The sequence below is a fragment of the Chiloscyllium plagiosum genome, chromosome 4, assembly GCF_004010195.1.
Source record: "Chiloscyllium plagiosum isolate BGI_BamShark_2017 chromosome 4, ASM401019v2, whole genome shotgun sequence".
In the NCBI taxonomy this organism is placed as follows: Eukaryota; Metazoa; Chordata; class Chondrichthyes; order Orectolobiformes; family Hemiscylliidae; genus Chiloscyllium; species Chiloscyllium plagiosum.
In genome coordinates, this window is record NC_057713.1 from 7,967,872 (window position 1) to 7,978,113 (window position 10,242).

General features: G+C 45.7%; 1 protein-coding gene across 3 annotated transcripts; it reads left to right on the top strand.

Annotated features, from left to right (window-relative positions):
- The first annotated feature begins 768 nt into the window (after positions 1-768).
- osr2 (odd-skipped related transciption factor 2) lies at positions 769-10,035 on the top strand. 3 transcript variants are annotated; one of them, XM_043687665.1, is made up of 4 exons: positions 769-1,120; positions 7,394-8,099; positions 9,061-9,160; positions 9,589-10,035. In XM_043687665.1, exons 2-4 carry the CDS (start codon positions 7,441-7,443, stop codon positions 9,769-9,771), a joined length of 942 nt encoding a protein of 313 aa, XP_043543600.1. In that variant the 5' UTR covers positions 769-1,120; positions 7,394-7,440; the 3' UTR covers positions 9,772-10,035. The 3 variants fall into 3 exon arrangements, with proteins under 3 accessions (XP_043543600.1, XP_043543601.1, XP_043543599.1); XM_043687666.1 differs by lacking the exon at positions 769-1,120 and adding an exon at positions 4,594-5,044 and having other exon boundaries at positions 9,671-10,035; XM_043687664.1 differs by lacking the exon at positions 769-1,120 and adding an exon at positions 4,602-5,044.
- Positions 10,036-10,242: the final 207 nt, after the last annotated feature.

Genomic DNA, 10,242 nt, shown 5'->3' on the forward strand with positions numbered 1-10,242 from the left:
TTAACAAAATCACCAAGCGATAAAAAGCCATCTATGCACACAAACACCGGGCTGTGTGAAAGACATCAAAATGAATGTTATTGTTGGTAAACAGATAAAGAAAGCGAAAATGTATAAAGAGCTAAAGAGTAATTAACCAAACCTTTACTTTGGGAAGTTGAGGTAGGGTTAGCAGAGGGTAGTGAAGGAAGCAGGGAGCGGAGGGAAAGGGGAGGGGTGAAGATTTTTTTTGCACAGTCGGTTTTGGCAGGTAGTGTCTCCTCCTTGTACTGCCCCCTCTCTGTTGGTAACTTGTGCGTTCATGGGTCCCACGGGACGGGGGTACAAGGATACGATCATGTCCCTGTCTTCGGCGTGAGGTGTGGGTTCTTCAGACGGTGAGGTGATTAGGATTTTATTTTATCCATTAGTTCCAAATCCTGACTTTATCCATACAGAAATTGCGATGCCCAATCCAGATTTAATCCCGTCAGAGTCACCAATCCCCTCTTTCACACTCTGCCTCCTCCCCCTTTCCTTTTATTAATAAGAGGTTACTTTTAATTTGGGCACGGAGTGTCCACATTTACCCATCGCCCCCAACACTCTCCCTCCCCCTCTCCCCAGTATTGACCCCTGGACAAATCATGTTTTTTTTTAAAGAAAGCCGCGCCTTTAAGGACGTGTTGTCATCCAAACAGAAAGTAAACACATTACTGAGACTGAGGCAATGGCAGGAACCACTGCTGGAGTTAATCAGCCTCCCTGGCTGTGCGCAGGCGCTGCGCTGCAGTGAAATTTGATGGAAGTTGGAGAGTGAGTTCAGAGGGAATTCGGAGCACAGAGCAGCAGCAGTCAGTCCCGAACAGATTTCCCGCAAAGACCGGGATTTTTTTTTTACACACGCACACACCCTCCCGCAGCTGCTGCTGGACAAGGCGGGAGCATGCAGTCGCCTCGCAGGGACAAACTGCAGAACTTCTAACCAGCCCGGCTTTGGATGTCGCGCCCTTGACTCTGTGGATTAACTACCATACAGGTTAAAAAAGAAACTCCTGCACATACATAAACACGACCTCTCCTGGTATTCACCCGGCGCCGAGACCGTTGGAAACTTTGGGGATCAGCTGTGAAACACCGGGTAAGGATTTGTGTGTGTGTGTGGGTGTGTGTGTGGGTGTGTGTGTGTGTGGGTGGGTGGGTGAGTGTGGGTGGGTGGGTGAGTGTGCCTGAAATATCGCATCAGTGCAAATAAGCAGGAATTTGCAATTCTGATGGGGATTAGGAATCTCAAGGCAAACTCCTTTTGCGACAAATCAGATTCTCTAGTGTTTGCAATGGCGTTTTCAGGGAGTATTTTTAACCGAAATTGAACATCTATATTTATTTGCACAATTCCAGCAGCTAATAATTTGTGTTCGATCTCTATTCTCTTTGTGTGTGTGTGTGTGCGTGTTTGGTTATGTGTGTGTTTGGTTGTTTGTGTGTCACTGTGTATGTCTATGTGTGCGTCACTGTATGTGTGTGTGTCTGTCTGTGTGTCTATGTGTGTGTGTGTGTGTGTATATGTGTGTATGTGTGCGTGTCCGTGTGTGTGTGTGTCTGTGTGTAAGCACCGTGCATATTGAAATCCGAGATTGGTGTTGACGCTTCGGCCTTTGCCTCTTTTCATTGAAGCCAAGGAGTGTGGTTAAGGACCGGAACCCAAACATGAAGTTAACGCCGAGATCATCCCAGAGCGGCTCAAGCTGTGGATAGCGTAGTGTGCCTGTGTGTGTGTGTTTTGGGGGGTGGGGTGGGGGGGGGGAGGGGGGGAGGTGAAGACAGAGAGAGACAGTCGGTGTCTCAAAGGGAGAAAAATGTTGCTACGAACAACAGGGACCGCGAAAGTAGTATTTTGTTGCATAGTCCTTAATACAGAGACATTGAATTGCGGTTCCCAGTTCGAAGTTAATGGGATCTTTACAAATGTGTGTTGCGGTATGAGAACGAACCCAATTTCAAACACACTTCAGAGTGGGGCAGACAACTTGTGCTGACCAATCTAGGCCACGATTATCATTAATGGCATGCCCCCCCCCCCCCCCCCCACACACACACACACATCTCCCTCAAGTTTGGAGAGCTCTTCTACCTCTTGAAATATTCTTGAAATATTCCCAAAGCAATTCATTTGACAACTCAACAATAGCTGGACTCTCAGAAATCACCACTGACCATGAGCTGAAAGTGTTCAGTGCTCTGTACAATTTACAGTACTGGTTGCCCCTTACACTATGTGAACGGTACCAACTCCAAGAACCTTAATTAGAACACGGGAACTAGCGAAAAAAAAGCCTCGTCACAATTATTGACTTTCACTGTCTAGTTCCAATTTTTTTTTGTTTTAAAAAAGGACATGGTTAACTCTTCCAACACTTCCACCTTCCCCCCCACCCCCCACCCCCACACACACACACACATAAACACGCACACACACTCCGTACCCCACAGCCCCTGTCCCCTGTCAATAGGATGGAGTTAAATTCCCCAGTGACTTTGCCCGGGGGCTGCTGAGTCTCTCCCTTCGGGTGCTGGGATTCCAGGGATAGGGAGGGCTATTTGGTGAAGTTACACAGTTGTGACCTCACACGTTGACACTGCAAAAGGCCAGGAACTGGGCAAATCACCATCCCCTTGCCCCATCCGTCCTCAACCTCAACCTCTTTCCTTCTCTTGTAGCTCCCCACCCCCTCCCCGCCTCAACTTGATTCACTCAGGCAATCTGGCAAGAGTAGCACAATTAGAAGAATAATTAAGTGAGCAGTTTGTGCTCATTTTCCAATAGAGTTGAGAAAAGCCGCTCTCTAAGAAAAAATCATCCCTTTTCCGCCAGAATGATTTTCGAACCGATGCGAGCCATCGTAATTCGAAATACCAAATATTTTGCATCTTTAATAATTTATTTAGGGATTCCTTCTTATCCCAGTGAACGCTCCTCAATGTGGAGACCATTGTATGTTCAAATGTCCAAGGGGACGCGCATATACGTTAGCTTCTTTAATCTTGCAGTTCTAAAATTGTGACATTAATTGTAGCTTGTTTAAAGATAATTAACTAATTATGACCGTAAGCTGACTGGAGAAAGTATTCTTCAAATTCTTAACCCATTAGCTTTTTTTTAAAACTGCCCTTCTGGTCTACTGTGCAATTGAACTCCCGGTTCCCTTGTAAATACAGATACAAAGTGACTGTGTGACATTAAAAGAGGCACCTGGTCTATATGAGTGTGTATTGCCTGGATGGCTACTGACAGAGTAAATTGTACGTCAGTCGCGCCTAGTTAGGTTTAAGATTTGAAATGATTTTACAGATTTAAAAATAAAATTAATAGATTTGATGGAGTGTCTCCAAGGGCTGCATTGACGTATCCGGGTTATTCACTGTAGGATATGCAGGAAGAAGCTAAATCACATTTTGGGACTGCTCTCGAGTATAAAAGGGGACTCAGAAGTCCCACACTAACCTCCGAGGAGTGGAGAGTAGCAACCGGGACTTCCCTGGAACTCTTCAATGCATCTGCCTCGCTGTTTCCCAGCTGGTTTCAGGATTGCATTACATTGCAATATTTCCCACAGAAAAGGGAGAGCGAAAAAAAAAAGTTGACTGAAGTTGTCTTGCAATGTATTCTCGTCTGAACTCTCTTTCAGAAACTGAAAACATTTAATCTTGTAACCGGGAAGTACGGCTCGGTGTCATTTCCCGATTTAGTTGGTGCAAGCGCACAGTTCGGGGAATCGGTGATGATGGGCGATTTGTCAAAATTATGGGGATTAAACTGCGAAGCAATTTGCCTAGCCCGTATAATTACGAGGCTAACGTTAGAGGTTGTGTTGAACAGCCCGACCTGGATTTACTACAGACAACAAACTAAGGCAGCGCCGAGCGTGGTTTCTGGTTAGTGACCAGACTGCTGAGACTGGCGATAGGAGCCCGACACAAGTGGGTTTCTGGGCCACCACTTCACCAACCCAAGGGAAAGTAACAAACACCCACACACCCACACACACCAGAAAGTGAGAAAACAATTCGCATCACCTTGCTGGTAACATGGGGAACTTATTCAGTGTGTCACACCTAACTCGGTCACAGGCTGCGTAACTTTAGATAACTTTGGAGCACGTTTGTTCAGGCCTATGAATAAAGTGACTCTGTAGTTGCACCAAACTTCTCACCCACTTAGTCTCCTCCACCACCGAACCCCCACCCCACCCCACCCCCACCATGGGGTTGCCATGTGCAATGTGTAAAATCATGCCTGACCCAAATTGCCATTTTTTTGTTATTGGGAGTGGCGGGGATGGGGTTTGCTGGCGTTCAGACAGTGTCTTATGAAATTTGAAACGCTCTTGATAGTCAGTTCAAACTGCAGAGGGTGAGGAGCTTCGCGTTGTGGAGGTTTAAGGGAATGAGCGATACTGTTAGCTCCAGGCAATTCGGATTAAGAATTCTGGGGTGTGGGTTGGAGAGATTCCTCCTCTAGGAATAGGCTGAAGCAGTTGTTTTTTTTAATGTTTATTTTGAAAAAAGAACAAACTGTAGTTTCGCTCCACTGCTCAGAACCAAACCCGTTGACCGTCACACACACCTCAGTAAGTCACAGGGCAACGAGCGATTTCTCTGATTTCGCCGAGAGAGCTAAACTAAAACAGGGCTCTGTCCCCACTTGGTGCTGCGTACACAGAAGAAGCAAGGACTGATTTCTGATAGGAACACATGAGGGTCTTTCCTGAGAACTCATATTGCACTAGCAACTGTTTGTTGTGTAACGTGTTATGGAAAAGTAGGGCACACGGTATGATTTGTCAGGACCAGCTAGTTGTTAAAGAGGTGCAAAGGCGGTGTTTTATTTTTAATTCATCAAGCCCAGTATTTTGGAGTCTATTTTCGAATTTAACATTTAACCAAAGTCTCCTCCTTCATTTAACCTACTTCAGTTAAACTGCCTGATTTGTAAATGAAGAATCTTTGTGACGAATTACCCCGAATACACAAAGGAAAAACATGATTTCACTTGACGTGCCCGGTGAGTCTCTGAGTCGGTAGATGATCGCAATTTAGAGAGGCCTCTGTAAATACAATGGGATTAGCATTCCCCAAACCGATTGTATCAGCTTGAAGGAATCAATTGGCAATAGGATGTTTTAAAACGGTCGATAAAATTGCTAGAAGTTTGCAATCGATAAGCGTGACCATTGGTGAAGAGACGGCTCTGGACTGATAGCAGATTCCAAACTCCCCACTACAGCTCCTCCCCCCCAAAAAAGTCGGAATAAATTTGCGAATGGCAATTTGACAGGGCCCGAGTTAATCGGCTGGTTTCTTCCAGGTCAGTGCAAAGGAATTCAGTCTAAACTGAAATGAAGAGTTTGTGTTTGAGAAGGTGAGGGGGGAGGGAGGTGTGTAGATCTAAATCTGGACCATCAGACAAAATCTGATTTGAAAAAAAGTTAACTAACCCCCCGAAGGCATTGATACTCGTGACGATGTGCTACATTCGTCCTGATAATGTTCGCCAAAATCTTGCCAGCATTTTCCGTGCTCTGAAGAAACTTGCTCGGCCTTTCTATTGAGCACAGACCCCTGTTTTAATCCAGCGCTTTGCCGGGAGGTTGAAATCTCTGTGACCAACACTCCCGACTTCTAATTACTATAAAACAAAGAGAGACATTCACTATTTTAATAAATCAGTGTGTCGTGTTTAGAAACTCGCGTCCAATTCAGACGCTGATTCCTCTTCAGCTTTGAGTTAATCCTCTAAACAATGCTCCAGCCTTCACCTGAATTATTTGTCGCAAGAGCTAATGTTGTCAGGTAAAATACCGTGACGGTCAGCACTTTGACGGGATATGAAGATTTTAAATTCTCCTGCAAATGCAGAGATTACAGACTATTCTATTCAATTAAAATCTTTAAATGCTGAGATATGAACACGTCTTTTAACAATGTATAAAATATTTGTGATCTTTTTTTTCCAAAGTCACACTGGAGCTAAAATTCCCTCGCTCCCTCTACAGTAAAACAAACATGTTTCACTCGGCTTTCAGCCGACAAGTGAAGTTGTTAAGAGTGTGAGGTGCCAGTGAAGTGCTGCCCTTTTACCTTTCAATTATCTTGATGAATGAGTTACTCCTTGAATAAAGAAAAATAACCAACTCAGCGCAGAGCCCGTGATCCCGAATCCAGCTGAGTCTCCCTCCCCGGGGGTGGGGTACCGCGACACTGCCCTCGCAGATTCTCACAGACCCCATCAACAAAAATAAACCAGGAGACGACTGCATGCTGGGGAAAGTGGAAAGCCTGTGTGTGTGTGTGTGAAAGATAACTTTTGCGGTGAATATTTTCTCTATGTAACGGTGGAAGGTGTCAGTAAAGGAAACACCTCCCGCCCCCACCATTCGCCTAAGGCGGTGGTCGGAAAGAAACTTACATTTGCCTCCCTGCTTTTGGAGGTGTCCCGACTTTATTTGTGTTGGGAGCGTGTTTATGAACTGCTCAGAGCAGCTCGTAAAGTTAAAGTGATCAGGGCTCAGATTTCTCCCCCACGGCAGGCAGTTTTTTTTTACACGGGCTCTGGTCCCTCGCAGAATCCTGTGCAAATACTTTGCTCTCTTTCCTCGCTCTGCTGTCGTTTCCATTCCTTCTTGGCTTAAAAATAAAGCAACCGAATCATTTCACTGCGGATGCTGGGAAGCCGAACTCGAGATGGAAATGGCTGAGAAGACTCAGCGGATCTGGCAGCCTCTGTGGAGGGAGAAATAGAACAGGGGGGTCTTGTTAATCGGAGCGCTGTTTCACTTTGAAACGTTTTCTGCGTACCTTTAGAGAGAAGAAAATAATCTCGAAGTCGTTGACTGTGTAGTAGGTGTTAGATTTTCAAAAAAATTGGTTTTAGGGATGCAACTTTTTTCCATCCCAAGGTAGGGCCGTTCTGATGTTTTGTTTCTGAGAAGGGTTGTCAGCTGAATCGAACATAACCAAAACAAAATATTGGCGACTCCCCGGACTTAAACCCATTTCCAACATCGATTTGAATTTTACTCCCACGGACTCCCAAATCGACTTTCTCCAGGGCTTTTAGAGATTGACTTGCTGTACAGCTACGCCCAGATTTCATGAAAATGTTGTGCAAAAGTAACAGCAATGATTAAAAACTGAAAGATCTGCGGGTGCTGTAAATCAGGGACCCGAAACGTTCACTCTGATTTCTCTCCACGTATGTTGCCGGGCCTGCTGAGCTTTTCCAGCAACCTTTGTTTTTACCTAACATTAATGATGGTCGAGAAAAGCACCCCAAAAGTTTCATGAATGTGCAATAATTAAATGGTGTGTCTGTCTCTCTCTCTCCCTCTCTCTCTCTCATGGTTCTTTCTAGTTTTGGCCCAGGAATTGTACAGAAGAAGTGTTGCCTATTCGAGTGAAATGGGAAGTAAGACTTTGCCCGCTCCAATCCCCCTACACCCACCGCTGCAGTTGACGAACTATTCGTTCCTGAGGGCGGTAAACACTTTCCCATCGGCAGTGGACCAGCTGCAGGGTTTGTATGGCCTCAGCACCGTCCAGACCATGCACATGAACCAGTGGACTACCCTGGGCTATCCTCACCTCCACGGGATCGCCAGGTCGACTTTTACTGAGATGGCTGCCGCTCAAGGCTTCATGGACAGCAGGTTCCCGTTCCCAGCGCTGCCCTTCAGCGCACACGTCTTCCACCCCAAGCAAGGCAGCCTCACCCACGTCCTGCCCTCGCTGCAGAAGGAGCGCCCCCGCTTTGACTTTGCCAACCTGGCGCTGGCAGCCACCCAGGAGGACCCGCCAAAGCCTGGAGACTTTCCCAAGCTCAGCGCCGGGGTCGGAGGCTCTCACGGGGAGGTTGGTAAACTCACCCTGGACAGGAAACCTTCCAGGGGCAGACTACCCTCCAAGACCAAAAAAGAATTCATCTGCAAGTTCTGCGGCAGGCACTTCACAAAATCCTACAACCTCCTCATACACGAGAGGACCCACACGGACGAGAGGCCGTACACGTGTGACATCTGCCACAAGGCGTTCAGACGGCAGGATCATTTGAGAGATCACAGGTTAGTGCAGACACTCAAAATCCACACACACACAGCCACACTCTCACTCACACAGCCACACACACAGCCACACTCTCACTCGCACAGACACACAGCCACACTCTCACTCACACAGACACACACAGCCATACACACAGGCACACATAGACACACACAAACACATACACACACACACTGCCCTAATAAACGTGAACTCCAGTGAGTCCTGAAACAATCCTTTCTCGGTATGTTTCTGGTATTGCTTTTCTCACGGAGTGGGGGAATAAATGATGGTATACGATTTAGTGTGTGATTATTATGTCCCCAAGTTGATATCAGGGTTTCTACATAGGACTTTCTAGGGAAGAATACACCCCAGTATGCCGCGAGGAGGGATTTTTCCCCACAAATGCGAATCTCCAATCACAATGTAATTGTACAGATCTGATTGATCACTGCACCGCCCTCCCAGGTGTTTAGATATTAAACTAATGTGAAATATAATTCAATGAAGAACTCAGGTACTGGGACATGGTTAGAAATACCAGAAATGTCTGAATTCACTAATGGTGTCACAAATTCACTTTCAGGCATCTGTTCAGAGGGGTGAGATTATTGTATCTCCTCCCACTCCCCCTGCCGTACAACAGTAGTTACTGCCCATTGCAGTGAAGCTGTGATTTGGGAGGAAAGGTATGAACCTTCTTGTGGTCCCTGGCGACCTTGGGGTGAGGTTGGGTATTTGGTGACTGCAGTGCTGTCGGCATGGAGCCTCTCCGCCTCTGGAGGGCGCTGTGTCCGCGCCTTGCGGCAGCGTCTCTCCCCGGCCAGAGGGGGGCGGTGAGGAGCATCGGCAGCCGCTCGCTCCCGGTTATCAGCAAATACAACAACAACCGCTGCATTCAGTGGCTGCAGCAGCAACAGCAAAGATACATGAACCCAGGGCGTTTTACTGAGAGTTTGCCACTGCGTTCATTTCCAGGTATATCCATTCCAAAGAGAAACCTTTCAAGTGTCAGGAGTGTGGGAAAGGATTCTGCCAATCCAGGACTTTAGCCGTTCACAAAACACTACACATGCAGGTAAGGTCCACAGCACGTTTCCGGAGAGTTCAAATTCGGCGTGAATTGAGTTTGACAAGTCCTGCGGGAGGTGTCTTGCATAGTTTTATGGCGAGTGGAGAGAAAAGCTAGCAGTTTTATTCCCTCAGCAACACATTTATAAAGATAAGGAAACCTAGGGCTTGCAATATGCATTAAGTCTGTCACTAATGTCCTGCGGACCGGGACTTCACTCTCCGTCTTTCTATGAGGAACCTTCTAATGAACAGTCAGCTATATAACTATCAGTGACTTTTAAGATGACAAATTAAACCATGTATACAAAACATACGATCGTTCCACGGTTTTTGGACGATCGTTGTAAATACTGAAAGGAGATCACAGTATTTTATTTTCGTTTCAAAACGAAAGAAAGGAATTAATCCTTTGCTTGCTTCAAATCTGAACAGGAATCTCCTCACAAATGTCCCACATGCGGAAGAACGTTTAATCAAAGAAGTAATCTGAAAACTCACCTTCTTACCCATACAGACATCAAGCCCTACAATTGCGAACAGTGTGGCAAAGTATTCCGACGTAACTGCGATCTGCGACGGCACAGCCTAACTCACACTCCCCGGGCGGATTATTGAGCGAACCTACAGCCAAGCCACTCCGCGTTACTTGAATTTGCTGTGAATACTTGTATAAAATAAATAAATATCCTCCCCCCAAAAATGGGTTAAAAAAACGGACGATTGCCAAATCCATGTAATTCAATTGTTTTATACATATCCCAATTCAATCAGAATCTTCGTGTATATAAAATGTTTTTATACTGCTCTACGTCCAATCCTCAAATGGGATAAATTGAAAGCATGTGAATAATGATAATAAAAATGCTTTTTATCATGTCATCATTTGTACTTTGTGTTCCAATTAGGCTTAATGGACACTGACAAATGTTTTTAAAATTAAACAGCGCCCACCGGGAAAGATAAATACATAATCAAAACAATAAAATCCACTAACAATAATTCTTTCAACAATCTCAAGGAAAACGTTTAACGAGACCGAGAAACTTATCCCGCTTTCTTTCTTCGCCACCGAGTTTCTCAAGGCCA

Excerpts from the sequence above, each read along its gene's own strand:
- osr2 (XM_043687664.1), top strand. The coding sequence starts at position 5,023 with ATGATTTCACTTGACGTGCCCG. Across the intron at positions 5,045-7,393 it reads GATTTCACTTGACGTGCCCG|TTTTGGCCCAGGAATTGTAC; the intron begins GTGAGTCTCTGA and ends GGTTCTTTCTAG. Across the intron at positions 8,100-9,060 it reads GATCATTTGAGAGATCACAG|GTATATCCATTCCAAAGAGA; the intron begins GTTAGTGCAGAC and ends GTTCATTTCCAG.